The sequence below is a fragment of the Triticum dicoccoides genome, chromosome 3B, assembly GCF_002162155.2.
Source record: "Triticum dicoccoides isolate Atlit2015 ecotype Zavitan chromosome 3B, WEW_v2.0, whole genome shotgun sequence".
NCBI lineage: Eukaryota > Viridiplantae > Streptophyta > Magnoliopsida > Poales > Poaceae > Triticum > Triticum dicoccoides.
Window position 1 is genome coordinate 600,650,412 of NC_041385.1, and position 16,510 is coordinate 600,666,921.

General features: G+C 47.9%; 1 protein-coding gene and 1 pseudogene across 2 annotated transcripts; both read right to left on the reverse strand.

Moving 5' to 3' along the window:
* Positions 1–693: 693 nt before the first annotated feature.
* On the reverse strand, positions 694–4,041 carry LOC119277352 (vacuolar protein sorting-associated protein 36-like). Of its 2 annotated transcripts, XR_005137038.1 has the most exons (9): positions 3,357–4,041; positions 3,017–3,217; positions 2,270–2,363; positions 2,132–2,189; positions 1,876–1,945; positions 1,433–1,568; positions 1,260–1,344; positions 969–1,116; positions 694–904 (listed from the first exon to the last, which is right to left on the reverse strand). XR_005137038.1 is itself a non-coding variant. In XM_037558631.1 (8 exons), exons 1-8 carry the CDS (start codon positions 3,993–3,995, stop codon positions 1,059–1,061), a joined length of 1,341 nt encoding a protein of 446 aa, XP_037414528.1. In that variant the 5' UTR covers positions 3,996–4,041; the 3' UTR covers positions 694–1,058. The 2 variants fall into 2 exon arrangements, 1 of the variants encoding a protein (XP_037414528.1); XM_037558631.1 differs by having other exon boundaries at positions 694–1,116.
* A 5,862-nt stretch (positions 4,042–9,903) lies between these two features.
* Positions 9,904–13,956, reverse strand: LOC119281635 (annotated as a pseudogene).
* Positions 13,957–16,510: the final 2,554 nt, after the last annotated feature.

Below are 16,510 nucleotides of genomic sequence, written 5' to 3' on the forward strand. Positions count from 1 at the left end.
GTATTCCCATGGGCCATAGGCCGATATATATATATACATATACAGGTGTGGAACATATGCAGGAAACCCCTTATACAACGGAATAAATACAAAGGGGTACATGACTTATATTATAACTCTAACAATATTTATCAACATATTGAGAATTTTAGGAAGTGCCTTTTTTGGCATTAAATCAATTTTAGTATGGACGTATGGTACATCTATTTGGATATTTGCTCGCCATGTAATGCTCAGACGTTAGGCGTTGTCGTGATGGTAAACAAGTGATTATATATATAATCAATGTGTTTCATCCGCATGCTCTCCCCAGGGCCCAAATTTTGTGTCCTTTCTACCCTAGCTGCATATCAGTGAGGACCTTGCGCTAAAAAAAGCAGTTGGGTGAAAAATAGTGGTTGTTTTCCAACGTTGCCAATACTCATTACCCGCAGGAGAAAAAAAAATGCTCATAGCTCACAGACGGTAGAGCACCCAAGCAGTGTCGTCAGGGAAAATGGTCGGCAAAAATCATTTTAGAAATATGAAGGCCAAGCACAGGACCTTGAGGGCGGCACAGGAGATTGGGGAGCGACGCGATGATAGCTGGGAGGTGGATCAGCGGATGAGCTTAGGTATTTTGATGCTGTTCATATACTCGGTCTGAACAGGATACAATGATACATTTGATACGATGCCAAAACAGAGAGCCGGTTTCTGCAGTAGCTTGTATCAGGATATATTAACTCCCAACTTTGCAGTACCCCATTACATGCCTTTGTTGAAACTCTTTGTGGCTTGGTAAAAACCATCCAAAATCCTCAGCTCAACTTACATATACAGCACACCAAAAGTCATTTGTCAACCAAATGATGAAAACGTTATGTCTTGTAATTTGCACTCTCTCCGTAAAGTAATATAAGAGCGTTTAGATCACTAAAGTAGTGATTTAAGTAGTGATTTAAACGCTCTTATGTTACTTTACAGAGGAAGTAAATGAGATACAACACAGGGGAGTATTCAGGCAAAATAGTCACATCAAAGTTCAATCACCTGAATCCACCTCTACCAAAACTGTGTCAATGTGCTGCCGTTGCCACAGATATCCAAGTGTGGTATAGTCCATGAGTTTTTGGCCTGGAAAACACAGTCAGTAAAGCGCATACCATTTTCTTACAATATAATGCATGCTCCAAAAATAACATGGGAAAACCTAGGAATACAACTATAAATTCCTTCAAAAAAAACTTGAGGGTGAGGCAGGGGAGCGATCTACTCACAAATGAATATTCTGGAGATCAATCTCGTTAAACAAATTGATGTAGAAACGGAACCCATCTGGACTGACATCCCTGCAGAGTAGACCTGGGAATTTTTTAATACTGGTTAGTTCATTCAGTCTGGAACTAAATGCATGTCTTGCCAATACTTGAAAGGAACAATTGCAGGACACCTTTGTTTTCTGCATTTAGAAGATGCTCCTTTGCTAAAGCTGGTGCAATCCCCAGTGTGAATGCAGCGTCGCTGGGGCTTATTCCTTTGAGAAGAGCATCCGGCTTTTGTGCGAGTGATGAGATTCTTGCAAATACCTATGTTTATTGGAGGGAGATCAGTATGCGGCTATGCTACCAGTACTAATGATTGCAGGTGCAAGGTAACTGGTAAAAAGTGCATGGAAACATGTGGATACCCACTAACAAAAATGAACCAGAACCGGTCATTCATTTCATACTTTTGATTAAAACTATGATTCAGATAGGAAACAGATTTGGCAGGTATAGAAACAAAATCAAGGCACAATATTTGTACGGCTGCTAGCTCACTCCTGCTATGTCATGCAGCGCTATTCAGTACGAATATAAAATGGCATCTGGACTTATCATTGCCACGGCATACCTCATCATCACTATGCGTCTTGGTCTGGATCACCTTCACTCCACCGTCAAATTTCCGGAGCATCACTGGGCTGCTTATTACAAATCAACATCTATAAGCAAAACATCAAAACCATAATTAATGGCTGGCAACAAACCAGCTGAAAAGACATTATTGTTTTTAGAAAACAATGATTACTCTTTTTTTATATCATCTTGGATTTGCATATTCTGACAATTAAAAGCTTCAGCAATTTTCAAGAAAATGATATACATACACATCAAATTTCTCCCAAAGGGAGCAAGCTTGCAAAAGATCCTCTGGTGAGATCAACTCTAGAACAAACAAAAAATCAATTTCAGAACACAAGTGACAAGGGAATTTCGCACAGATATTCATCAGCAAAAGCACAGACCTGTTCCCCTAGCACGGTTGAAGAGACAGTAGACATCGACTAGTGCCATCATACCACCTGCTCTCTCAACTGGTACTCTTACAAAGTCAGCCAGCTGATTATGAAGAGGATAAAAGAAGCCTCAGTAAGTCTATTTCTTAGTATTATGTGGCATAACAGAAGAAAACTCCGAAGATGAAAACAAAACAGCTTCCAAAGTAGAAGAAAACTATGAAGGCATGAACAGTTTCAGCATTGCTACCAACTGAATATGCAAGAAAGATATAGGAGGTTTTTCCTGTATCTTTAATGGATGGGAAGTACCCCTAACCCCACCAAACAGAGGGCAGGTTTGTTTTTCTCGGAGGGATTGTTTCACTAGCTTGAAGAGAACTGAAAGGTGATCGAACATTGGCCCAGGTTAACTGAAAGCTATTACCCAACTAGCTAAACAAGGCCTAAAAGGGGTCCAAATTTGATCTAGTTCATGCATAAGCAGAATGAAAATATGGAAGCATACAAATGACCAGCAAGTATTGTTCAATATGGTAGAGGTTCCCTTTGCATAAAAGGCAAGGAAAACGACTGTTTCCATCCAGCCCAGACATTTTATACCGGAAATTACTCTATGCTTACGGTATTTGGTGATAAAGGCCCCAGGTAAACATTTAGTAATTGGCATGCGATTCTCCAAATACATGTATTATTATTTCCATTGCAATTCAGCTGCACAGAAGTGCTGGAAAACTATGAACAAGCACAAATTACCTGTCGTGAAAGCTGCTGATGGTACAAAGCACCAGCAGTTTCCTTTGTCACAGGAGACACGATGCCTACGCTCAATAGCAAATCCTGCATGTCTTGCTTAGAACCCATCTCTTCGTCATTGGAATTCGATTGAGCAGATGAGTTCGTCAATAGCTTTTGCCTCATCTTCTCTGCCAATTCCATCATTTCCTTGGCTTTGCTCTGTATAGGAATGACGTTCACAAAATTATGCCCGGTTCATTGCCATTGCCATTTAGAGCGTGGTGATCCAATCTCAGATGTTACAAACACTATATGATAGTAGCAGCATCCAAGCAGGAAGCAGGAAAGAGGAACGAACCATGAGTGCGTTGAGATCCTGGAAGGCATCCTGCAAGTTCTGCCCCGCACTCTCCCACGTCTCCTGCTCCTTCCGCAGTATCCCCGCCACTCCAACCACGGGCATCCTGATCGCCAGATCCTCCTCGGCTGGGGCGGCTCCCTCAGCCACCGGGGCGCCACTGGCCGGAGCAGCCGCGGCGGTCGCCTCCCAGGCCCTCGCGCGGATGGCCTCGAGCAGCCGCCCGTAGAACACATCCACGTCCGCCTTGCAGGTGACGACGACGGCGACGACCTCCGACCGCGACGGGGGCAGGGAGATCTGGATGCGGATGCGCGGGTGATGCGACGAGGAGGAGGACGACGAGGAGAAGAGGGAGCGGAGTGGGTTATGGTTGTGCCTGCGGTGGGGAGGGTACGGGTGGACGATGGACGCGAGCGGGAGGGCGCGCGCGGAGAGGGAGGCCTCGTGGAGGAAGATGAGCCGGTGGGAGGTGAGCGCGAGGAGGCAGCCGCGGAGGGGCGCGAGGCGGGGGTTCTCCTCGGGCTCGAGGTCGACGAGCGGAAGCAGGTGCCGCTCGATCTCGCCGGCGGACAGCACCGGCCGGCCGGACGCCGTGACGGTCGCTGACGGGAGCCAGTCGGCTGCGGCGACGGACATGGTTGTGGAGAGTTTGGACTTCGGAGGTTTTCCCCCGTGTTTTTGTGTAAATAAAAAAATTTGTTGTTTGTTCGGCCTCGTCAACCGGAAGAGCATGTTAAGCAATACTCCCGCTGTCCGGAAATACTTATCATCAAAATGAATGAAAATGGATGTATCTAGAACTAAAATACAACTAGATACATCCATTTCAATGACAAGTATTTTCGGACCGAGGGAGTACGTACTACTCTCGTTCAAGTCACACATTTTTAAGTTTGATTAAGCTCATAAAATTATTAACATTAAAAAAGTTCATTAAAAATAGTAACATTTAAAAAGTCATAAAAATATCAACATTTAAAAACACTAAATTAGTCTCCCAAAAAAATCACAAAATATATTTTCGCACTATGCATATCAGGGTTGTAGATTTTAACCCAACTTTTTGATTAGTTATTAGTCAAACCTAAACAAGATTGACTTATGGCAAAACTAGAATTTCAATTAATTTAAAGCGGAAGGAAATACAAGAAGAAAGTGTTGATTATGTAAAGCCACAACTTAAACGCAACCTTTAACAAATGGCCGCGAACATTTCAAGATAAATATATTAGTTTAATAATTTTTAACAAGTTAATGTTTTGGCATCGAACTTGACAAATCAAGCATACTATAAGACTAACATGGCAAGAAAAACAATATTATACTTCGCTCCTCCACCAACAACATCCACCTTGATGGACCGTGACAACAATAGCAATATCAATGGTGGTGTCCGACACACTTAGCACGTAAGGGTCAACAAGCTCAGTCGAAACATCCGCAAGCTTATCAACAACATCAACAACAACCGCTCCCCCTACCGCACCTCTACCCATTACAACACGAGTAATGTTGCAGAGTATGGATATCTACTCAGAAAGAGAGAAAAGAGAGAGATAGATAGATAGATAGATAGATAGAGAGAGAGCACCTGAACCTTATTCCCAACCTGAGCTCCAGAGTCCTGCGCCTTGTTGCGTCCATGTAGGCATTCCTAAGGTACAAGCATGAGCGCTACTTTAGGGATATTGATTATACCATATCTCTCGAAGATAGGTACCAAACTACTGGGGAGAGACCACCTACAAAAAGGATGGTGCTGGCCTCTGCCAAAGGAAAGAGCACTCACACGTCAAAGAAAGGAGACGCATAAGCACATACATGTACCCTGACTCAATAGATAGGAAAATTCCTTATAGTCATTCATATTCATCAACAAAGATAGGCAGGCAAAATGTAGGGCTCTTATGTTGGAATCTACGGTAGGGTGCGTCGACTGCAAATTAAAATTTCCTACGCGCAGAACATCCAAGAACATGCTATGGGAGATGGATCACAGATTATTATCATTAGACGCACAGTGCCGTGCAGCGGAAGTAGAGTTGAGGCAGCGCGTTCCCGGAGTCACCTCGCATTCCCGGAGTCGTCTCCTCCTTGCCGGTCTCCCACGTAGCCGATCGGATCCCGCGAACAGGTTCGCCGGAGCGGCGCAAGTGCACCGCCTCTAACGGTATCCGCGTGCAGGAGGAACGTCGTGCGGCGGACTGCTAGGTCCGATCACACAATCGGCGGCAAGTGGAGGTGGCTATTCGCAACATATGCAAACCCTAGTGACAGCGCCGAAGCGATCAACCCCAAGAGTGTGCCGCGCCTTCACTTTATATAGGCGTCCGTCGCGGGCTCAACACTTGGGCCTCGCACGAACCCTAAAGCCCACAAGTCTACTCGGCCACAATCCGAATACAGCTCGGATCACATCCGACCAGTGTCCTCGGATCCGATCTCGTAGGTTCTTTCTCTTAAGCGCGCGACCCCTTAGGTTCAAGTTGGCTTGATCGCAGTTCGGATCACCTCCGAACTGCACTGTTGGTAGCGGCCTCTAGCAAGGCATGCCGAACACCAAGCAGACTATGAAGCTGGTTAGACGAACCTGTACAACGTGTCACACTTCTGTTCCCTTTGCCTCACGATATATGTTGTCGGGCTCAAGGCAAGACTGTCATCCTTGTGCTAGTCCGACCTCTTTCTCATTTCAGTGATTCCGGCCACTATCCGGATTATCTCATAATCCTAGTCGCATGGCCATGCTTATCCTGGTCGGATCACACGAGGGGCCCAGAGTATATCTCTCCTAATCGAAGGGGCAAATCTCATCTTGCTCGACCATGTGTTCGCAGCATGGAACTGGACAAACTCGAAACCTACCTTTGTAACTACCCAGTCACGAAGTAGCGTTTGGTCGGCCCAAAGCAAGTCTGTCACCATCCCAAGTACATGCGTCAGCTCAGGTCTTAGGACATAGAACGTATGTTGTACTAGAGACTCACAGATGTCATATCATTGTGTCTCATAGTTGGGTCTGTCTGACTCGGACCTTATCTCGATTCGGATCCGACTACGTCGAATCCGACCAGACCTTTCCAAGTCCATATTATCTGGTTAGCATCCAATGCTTCATGGCTAGTGAGACCAAGCCATCGACCGTGTCATATACTAGTCTAGTTGTCTGCGCGTCCACACAGCCCTTTCGACTAGAGACCTTTTAGGAAAGTCATCATACAATGCATAGTCCCACAAACAAGTCATGTACTTGCTGATGCACATCATTGATAATGTTCAAGGACTATCTTTATTCATAAACACATAGGAAATATCATCATACATGATTGCCTCTAGGGCATCTCTCCAACATCTAACCCATCCAGTGGCTGGAATCTAGGTAAAGTGTAAAACTGTTGTGCCATCATCATCGTTGATGAGATCTCTTTGGAAAACATCCTTTATCCTTACAATTATTTCACGGCTTTCATCACATTGTCAACAAGTATCAATTTCGTGACACCGTCCACTAGGTCACATGCAGCATTCGATTCCTTCGTCCCTCGAAATCAACAACACACGTCACTCCCACTCCTTTACCACAACATTCCAACCCCGCCTCCACGTGAATTTAGATCACCTACAGTCGGAGTTGTCAAATATGACCCCTTACATGTCCGCGGACCCCTCATTTGTCCACCATTGCAACCAGACTCCTCATTTGAAAACCCTCATATTCATACTACTCCATGCAGCGTCCATTCCATCTACGTACTACATAATGCATGAAACCTCCTCCTCCTCCTCCTCTGCCTCATCTTCCTCCACCTCATCTTCCCTCCGCCTCTTGCTTCGATACCTCCTCATTCGCCTTTGTCTCGTCCTCCCACGCAAGGCGAGCAGCACGACATTCCTCCGCGACGCTCATCTCCCGCGCGATCTTTGTCCGACGCTCAAGCATTAGCATTTTGTAATAGGTGATCTTCTGTCGGACCATGGCGGGCAACGAGACTAGAGATGAAGGGAAGGAGACGTGAGATCCGGTGGCAACGCAGACTAGAGGGAAAGGAGGAAAATGGGGTTGGCTAGGGTTTGCCCTCGCCGTCCGGTTCAAATAGTCCCATCGAGCGGCGCGTCGGGACGACACCGTGAATGCAATCACCGAACCGGTAACGTCTCCCAACAGACCGAAGGGTTTCCGCATGGATCCCGCCCGTCGATTCAACATGACGGACGCGTCCGGGCATCGACATATCCATCCTACATATGGATTGGGTATGAGGGTGTCGGATAGCCCGAACGTATGTGCAGGATTTGAGAGTCCCGATTGGATAGTGTTTTTTCAGTCCAAGCGATGTCCGGGTTGTCCGCCTTGACGCTTGGAGGGAATCTGGGGTCGGCGTCCATCCTTCGCCTCTGACACATCCCGCCTCCCATCCTTCGCCTTTGACGTCGGTGTCATCGCTGGACATACTCCTTTCTCCAGAAAAAAATTCTATGAGACCAAGTCTCACGGATTAGCAGGTGAGATCCATCCTGATGGATGACACGTGACATTCACAAATCACAAAGCATTTACCCCACCCCCACCTAAAATCAAGGAGGGAGAGATTAAATGTTTTATGATTTATGAATGCCACGTGGCATCCATCAGAACGGGTCTCACCTGCTTTATATGAGACCTGGTCTCATATAATTTTTTTCCGATCGGATTTCTTAATTTGCTTCCGCCATCAGCGGGTTGATCTACCCCGCTACATCAGCCCCCACCGCCGCTCCAGCAACTCGTGTAACATGGACTTGGATCTTCTCTACATTGTGACTACCATCACAGTATGGTTGTATAACTAGGCACAATTGTCATGAGAAGAACTTTCCAGGTTCGCGGTTCAGAGCTTTGCACGTTGAGTTTTGACGTCATGTGCTCGAGCTGCATATCGCATCCCTTAAAAAAAACTACAAAAGAGCATAAGCGCACGTACACGCCTCATCTCCCATGCCCGCATGGCCGCATCAGGCACACACGGTTATTAACCTACCGTTTCAGCCGGCGGCGTTAAATTCTGGTGCCATGTCAGTCTTGAAAGTAGGCCCAGTATGTCATATTTCGCATCAAACAACTCTCAATCAACCGGCCGATTACTGAAGACCGATGTTTTCAGCAAACTTTTATAAAAACGGTAGATATCCGCACTGAGCGACGCATTTATGATGGTTTTTGGCAATTTTACTTCACATCAGTCCCAAGGGGAGATGATCACGGAGAAACTGCCAAACAAAGATCTTAATCTGTTATGAAAATGCTAAACCTGCTTGCTGGTACTTACGGATTCCACCTTAGAGGCGTAATCCTTCCCTATCCTCAGTCCCGCGATCATGTTCACACGGGTATGTTGTACAGAGAAACTATCCGTGACGAGGAAACAAATGCAGCACATGCAAATCGAAACCTACACATCCCTCAAAAAAACTAGGCAGGAGCATACGCGCAGCACGCGTCTCATCTTAGGCCCGCACCAGGCACACACGAGTGATTGACAAAAAACTACCACTTTAGGATTTTGCGTCCCACTGAATTACCACTTTTTAAAAAATGACTGAAAACTACCATTTTTTTTAATTTCGTGACAAAAACTACCATTTTCGGATAATGGCAAGTTTAGATGATTTAAACGTGTTTATGACAGGTGGGGTCCGTCTGTCAGGGCTGATGTGGCAGAAAAGTCAACTTTGTTTTATTTTGACTGTTAAGTTGGGCATTATGACAGGTGGGGCCCACACCTTCTTCTCATCTCTCTCTCTCTCTCTCTCTCTCTGAAATTTTAGTAAACACACGACGGCGAGCACCACTGCGGCCTCCCTCTCTCCGTTGCACGGGATGGGCATTGCGTCAAGCTCCAACCGCTAGCGGCTCGCCGGCGAATTGCAGTTCCACACCGCCAGCGACCTTCAAGAGCAACTGCGCGCGTGGTGGGGGCCCTTCCCTTCTGCTCGCGACGCGGGTGGGGTAGGAGAGGTTGGGCGGGATATGTAGCTTGTCGGCGCACAGATCCCGCTCATGACGGTCGACGGGGAGGTCGAAGTTGACCCTCGTGCCGCGGGGGAGGCGGATCCAGCCATTGTGGAGGCGGATCCGGTCTGGGGAAGGGAGGCAGAGGAGCGGCGCCCGCACCTGGTGGACGGTGGCGGCGAGGGGAGGTATGCGCGGGGCGGCGCGAGGACGAAGGCGCAGGAGCTGGGGAGGTTGCTCCTTGGGTGGTGCACGGCGACGCCTAGGAAGAGGTTGCGGGGTCGGTGAGAAGAAGGCGGCTCTGGGTGGGAGAGAGAGGGGGGGGGGAGGAGAAAGAAGATGGACGTGTGGAGAGTTGACTTTTCTGCCACATCAACCATGACAGACACCTGTGATAAACTCCTTTAAATCATCTAAACTTGTCATTATCTGAAATGGTAGTTTTTCGTCGTAAAATTATTTTTTTAGTAGTTTTCGGTCTATTTTATAAAAATGGTAGTTTAGTGGACGCAAATATAAAGTGGTAGTTTTTTTGTCAATCACTCGGCACACACGGTTGCTCCACTCTCCAGGCTCGGGAGTCAGGACACGGCGTTTAGCTTCTCCTGGTCCTTCGTTCTCGGCGCGAGCGCAGAGGTTCCGTTGTGCTTGAGGAAGCCGGCGTACCAGCGAGCCGAGTGCCTGGCCTGCCGCGGCCGCCTCTCGTCGGCGAAGTCGACACGGTACAGCCCGTACCTCGACTGGTACCCTGACAGGAGCTCGAACATGTCCATGAACGCCCACGCGAAGTAGCCTCTCACGTCGGCTCCGTTCCTGCACAACAAACAAACAGAGCATCACGCAATGCATGCTGAAAGAACGGGTGTATGTTTGATCTGATCTTGACGCACGGTCGCACGCACCTCATCGCGTTCAGTGTGCTCTCCATGTAGCTGCTCAGGTAGCTGATCCTGTCGGTGTCATCCAGAACGTCATCGGCAGATCCCATACCTGAAACAAACCACACGACTACTTACATGAGTAACGATGCACCTTTCTTCTTCAGCTGAGACTTTTGCTTCTGGTTGGGAGTATGCTTGCCATTCTCTTGGACATAGACCGGAACCCCGTAGGTTTCTTTCAGGTACTCCAGCACAATTTGCAGCCCTTTGGGGTCACTTGGGACATTTGGTGGGGCACTCTGCACTCCCATAAAGAAAAGATTATCTTTGATGGTTACTGTCAAGCTAATGATCTCAGGTTTTTAGGTGAGTTTTCTTTTCTAATCTCTTGATCAAGTTCAGAACATATTATAACCCAATAGATGTATGGTGAAATGACCAAAATAACTTCATTTTTAGCAACTTCTTGCACACCACATCGATGACATAATTTTTCTTACCGGACTAAGTGGTGGGTCTGTCCTAGAACCTGCATCATACAAAGGAATCACTAGTTAGAACAGTACGCTCAGCTCTTTTTGCATACTTTGTGTAATGTAGTGCACTACATTACACAAACATCTCAGTATGCGGTGAACAAATAGCATACTTTGTGTAATGTAGTGCACTAACAAAATATGTTTAAAGGGATGACTGAGTACTGCACTCACTCAGAGAAATACACAATTTGCATGACTGGTGAATCTGAAAGGTTGCTAGCCGGTTTGTCTTACCAATTTATCATTAGTAGGACGCCACTCACAGTATCTTGGCTAGCCTATTTTTTGCATGAGCTTTTCTACGGTACATTTTACCATCATTAGAGGAGGAGAGTAATATAAGTCTCAACCAACCATTGATTTTTCAGGGCAATATGGTCTAGATAAAAGAATATCATCAAGCCTATGGTTGCACACAGTTTCTGAAACGTGCAACTACTTAATTAACCATTAGATGAAGAATCAATGTCCTAGAGAAAGTGGCACCAAAAACCGAATCAAATTGCGCATCCACACAGCACACTACTATGAGCAGTTAAGCAACAATCCTGGTATCAGCACCCGAAAAAGATAGTTACCCCTTGAATCAACCGATATGTCCGTGTTGTAGTCCCGAATGCCTGTTTCTAGAGGGCGATCATTCACGTAGAGAGAATAGTAGTGATTTATTCCAATAAAATCTAGAGAACCCTTGATAAGTTCAGACTGAACTTTCGAGAAGGATGGAAGGCGAGAGCCCACATTCTTCTTCATTACTTCTGGGTAGTCCCCAAACACCAATGGGTCCAGTATCCTGCCAGTACGGCACTTAAGATCTCAACAATGCACGGATCATGTATGTTAAAGCTTCCATTGACAGAATGGATGCACAATATCATACCGGCCAAATAAGAAATCTTTACATCTCTGGCTTGCATCTAAATCCACTGTGGAATTTGTAAGCGGGTAACTCCAGTAGGAGTAGATACTTATGCCAACAACTCCTTTTTGCATGACCTACATCCAAAAAGATTCCTTAGTTTTTTTTTATGAACCTATACCTCGGAAACATTTGCACCGTAGCAGGGAAATTACGAAGAATGTAATACTCCCTCCGATTTGACAACATTGTATAGATGCTGCGTCAATTAATTCGGATCAGAAGGAGTACTTGTGTTAGATACTCCCTCTGTCCCATAATATAAGAACATTTTCCAAACTATGTTAGCTTGAAAAACGTTCTTATGTTATGGGACGGAGGGAGTAATAACGAAGAATCCGAGTCTATGTACATGATGACTCTGTTTTTAAGGGAAATGCCCAGGAACCTAAACAAAATATATCGACTACTTCCCCAGGAAAATACTACCCTAAGTGTGCCGCCAATGCTGAAACATGTATTGAAAAGATGAATTACGATGTGGTTAATGCCTAATGACTGGAATTGGTACCTCCACCCTCTCGAAACAGTCTCTCGCCCCGCTATATAGATAAAGAACAAAACAAAGTACACGGCCGAACGATACAAGGTAGTGAGGGAGCGCTCTTACAAATCAAATAGCTCAAATGGTTTTAGGTGTGCCTAATGACTGAAACAATGAAACTTGTGCCTCCATTCTTGAGGAAAGCTAAAATGGTTTAGAAATTGCAGTTCATGAAGAAACTAAGCATCATGAGAACTATTTTAAGTACAAGATCATCCACTCACTTGATATTTTTCTCTGTAAAGACTAGCAACTGATGCATGCGCCAAAAGGGTATTATGAGCCGCTATGTATGGTTCCACGCTAGAGTCCCCAGCAGTGCACTTTGTTGCTCCAAATGGGTCCGAGCAACGGCCGGGAGGGAATATAGCAACATCATAAGAGGCCATCATACCAATGTTTGGCTCATTCACTGTCGTCCAAGATGCAACCCTATCTCCAAACTCCCTGAAGCAAACATCTGCATATGCTGTGAAATCTTCGCTGCATTTTGTAGATTTGAGAATATGAACAGGATAAAATATTATGTCATAAGTATGCCAAAATGACATATAAAATTGCCACTCCAGTTGAGCTGTCTATTTGGTAGTGAAATCATATATGCACGTACATAATTCTGGGGCTTAACCATCCACCGTACTCGTCTTCAAGAATCTGAGGGAGATCTAGATGGTGAAGTGTGATGTGGACTTGAATTCCTGGGATAAATACCACAGAGACTGGATGGTTCAAATTTCTATTTTGCATGAACTTCTTAACAAGGAACAATATTTACACCAACTTATATGAAATACGGACCTAACAATCGATCACAATTAAATTGTTTAAATGCTCAAAGATCTAATAAAAAAATACTTGCCATGGTTCACTAGTTCATCAATGAGGTTATTGTAGTACTCCAGCCCTTTGGGATTGATAGCTCCGCGTCCATCTGCAATCCCGAAATTTAAGAAAGAGTAAGATAAATTAGAAACTAAAGTGGATGGTTGTGATAGAGTTTGTGAGGATTTCTGTACTTGGAATGAGCCTTGACCAGGCAGATAATCCTGATTTACTTTGTATATAGAACTATTAAAGCAGAGAAACGGTCAAGATTTTTCAGTCCCTCGTCTTATTTACCATGTATTTGTGGTACCCATCTGCAGCAGCATCTGCCGTGCTTTTGTCTGGCATTTTGCCTGCAAGAACAAATCGAACTGTCAAAATGGACCTAAACTGCAACAAACACTTCTTTGTCAGCCGTGTCAAGTTCTGGTCTTGGCTGTTGCCAATGCTAATTTGTCATGTTCAATTACTCTAAAAAATTAGTTACGCTTCAGCAATAGAAATGCTGTGTAAATTGTTCTACCAAGGTGCTATTTCTTGCGCATATGGGAAATATCCACAGTCTGACAGTCATATGGGAAAACCAGAGACAAATCTCGCAAACATGTTAGCAACCAACCTGCGTGAGTGAAAGTGTCCCAGCTGCTTGAGCTCCGGCCATCCTCAGCAACAGCGCCCTCATACTATGCATGCAAAAGAAGAATCCAAGTTCATTAAGCAAATACACAAGAACTTCCAGCTCAACAAGATAGATTGATTACTAACTTGATATGCCGAGGTTCCAGTTCCAAAGACGAATCGCCGTGGGAAATCACTTCGTGTGAAGCCAAGACCAGCCGCAGCTGCATCCTGAACCCAGAGGGGCAGCAAGAGGTAGAAGAAGGCAGCAGAAGCACCCATCTATGATCTGTGTTTTTTCGTGCATAATGGATTCGTTCGCTTTGATAGAAGATTTATATCAGGATTAATTAGTCTCACTCTCAGCCGCAACCTTACCTCGTGAAAGCAGCCAGACTAAACAACTTTCATGAGGTCTCCAACTTTCATCTAGTAACGTCGGTCTTCTGTGGGGACATGTGCAGCTAATTAAATGTGTGCTACTGCCTGCTGCGTGCTTACACCATCCAGTGGAAACGTTTATCTGAATGTACATGCCATTTCTTTTTCAAGAAATATACTTATCAGGGTCTTGAATATGGCAGGACATGACTTTTTGCCGCTCATGATCAACAGCCCCGTTAATCTTTTTTGCATGGGTAAACAGAGATCAGTATGAGTAGCTGTCACAGATTAAAAAAAGACACACGCAGCTGATTTTTTGTGCGATGAAGAGTGATTTTTTTTACTCAAAATGACCCATCAAGTGGATATAAACATAATAAGCACACATCCAGCCTCTTCATAGTTAAAGCATCTCCGGCCGCGCCCCCAATAGCCCCCTCCACTTCCCAGGCGTTTTCTTTTGACGCCGGCGACCGAAATCGGCCCAGTCGCGTCCCAGGAGCCCGTTTTTCGCCAGTTTGGGCCGAAACTGGCGCCGACCTAGACCGAACCCGGTGCGCTGGGGGCGCCTGGGGCGCCGGGTGACGCGTTTTTGGCGCAAACGGGGATGGGCCCGCCGAGTCAGCGAGACGCCGCTTCGTCGTCCTCATCGCCTCGGTTTCCCGCGGGAATCAATGCCAAGGATGCCGCGCCGCTGCGCCGGTCAGCCTCCATTGATGCCTCACGGGCGGCGCAGTGAAGGCGCCACCGACGCGCGTCCCGCCCGCTCCCGCCACGCGTCGACCGGTATGCAAGCTCTCGCCGCCCCGGCTATAAAAGCCGATCTACCCGCCGGGCAGCTACCACACATCGCCTCCCATCGCCACACAAAGCACCACACTTCCCCCTTCCCGCCGACGAGCAAATGGCTGAGAGGTACCCAGGCGACGGCGCGGTGGCGAACGGCTTCAGTCGCCCCATCTCCAAGAGCCGGAGGCGCGCCTCCTCTACGAGGCCGACTATCCGGCGTCCCAGGACATGCGTGTGTCGGGGCGTGGAAGTTGAGCGTCGGCGGCGTCCCGGTGCCACCGGTGCCCGAAGGGGCAGCACGACGGGCCGAGATCGCCCGCATCCGCTCGTCGCTGACGGAGGCGCAGCGGAACGAGCCGAGGTACGCCGCCGACAGCCACACGCTGTGGACGATGTATTTCGAGCGCTGCTGCAAAGACCAGATCGCCTCCGCCAACGGCATCATCCCCCGCGGACACCACAACGCCGACGGGCGGCGCGAGTGGTGGGGCGTGCTCGGCCGCACTCTCGAGGCTGTCCTCGATCACATCGAGGCCGACAACACGCCGCGCCTCGAGTACCCGCCGCGGTCGTCTTTCTCTCGCCGCCGTGGCAGTTCCTGGATGCCGCGGTGAATGGAGCCGGGGGCGTCCTCGTCGTCGGGCTCCGGCTCACTCTCCTCCGGCTCGCCAGCGCTCAATCAAGCCGGAGCCGGAAGAGATGCCGCTTCGACGCCGCACCCACAGCGGCGCTCTCGTCATCAACGAGGGTGCCCGCCCCTCCCCGCGCTCCCTCTGCCTGGTCCGGCTGAAGCCCGAGCCGGGGCTGCTTCTCGTGAAGCCGGAGCACGCGGACATGGTGGCCCCTGACGACAAGGCCGCCCTCAAGTGGGCGAGGGAGGACTACGTCCGCGAGCAGGTGCTCCGCCAGCATCCGGCATACGCGGAGCTCCAGTCCCGGCGCCGCGGATGCGAGGAGGGTGGCATCATCGTCCTCAACAGCGACGAGGAGGATGAGGCCGGTCCGTCCAACCCCCCACCGTGCGTTGGCGACCCTGGCCAGGGGTGCCGTACGGAGGGTGGTGGCTCCGGCGCGGCGCGCGACGACGACGACGACGACGACTCACCTGTTTCTACAGGCTTCTCGGCATGTAGATGGCGGGCGGTGGCCGCGGCGTAGCAGGGGATAGCCGTAGTTTGGCGTAGTTTGCATTTTCATCTGTTTTTTTTATAAATTTCCATGAAGAATTGCCGAGTTTGTACAAATTTGTATGAAATATCGCCGAATTCGTGCGATTTTGGAAGTGACCTTGGGGCGTCGACTGGGAACGCAATCGCCCCCACGCACCAAGCAAGCACCGGTTCGGCCCCAGGCGGCTCTTTTTCGGCGTTCTGGGGGGCCGAACGGCTGGAGATGCTCTTAGGATGCATACAACTAACAAGTTACACTGGTGGAAAAAGGGCCTTTGGTCGCGGTTCGCAACTGCCATTAGTCGCGGTTGCGCAACCGCGACCAAACAGGCGCGACTAAAGGCCCCCCTTTAGTCGCGGTTGCTTAAGAACCGCGACTAAAGGCCCGTCCACGTGGGCGCCAGGCGGCCGTCGGGGCGGAGGACCTTTAGTCGCGGTTCTTCTGGCCAACCGCGACTAAAGGCCGCCGCAGGTTTAGGGTTTTAGCCCCCCCC

Excerpts from the sequence above, each read along its gene's own strand:
- LOC119277352 (XM_037558631.1), bottom strand. The coding sequence starts at position 3,995 with ATGTCCGTCGCCGCAGCCGACTGGCTCCCGTCAGCGACCGTCACGGCG. Across the intron at positions 2,364-3,016 it reads ATCAGCAGCTTTCACGACAG|CTGGCTGACTTTGTAAGAGT; the intron begins GTAATTTGTGCT and ends CTTCATAATCAG. Across the intron at positions 1,345-1,432 it reads TCTAAATGCAGAAAACAAAG|GTCTACTCTGCAGGGATGTC; the intron begins GTGTCCTGCAAT and ends AAAAATTCCCAG.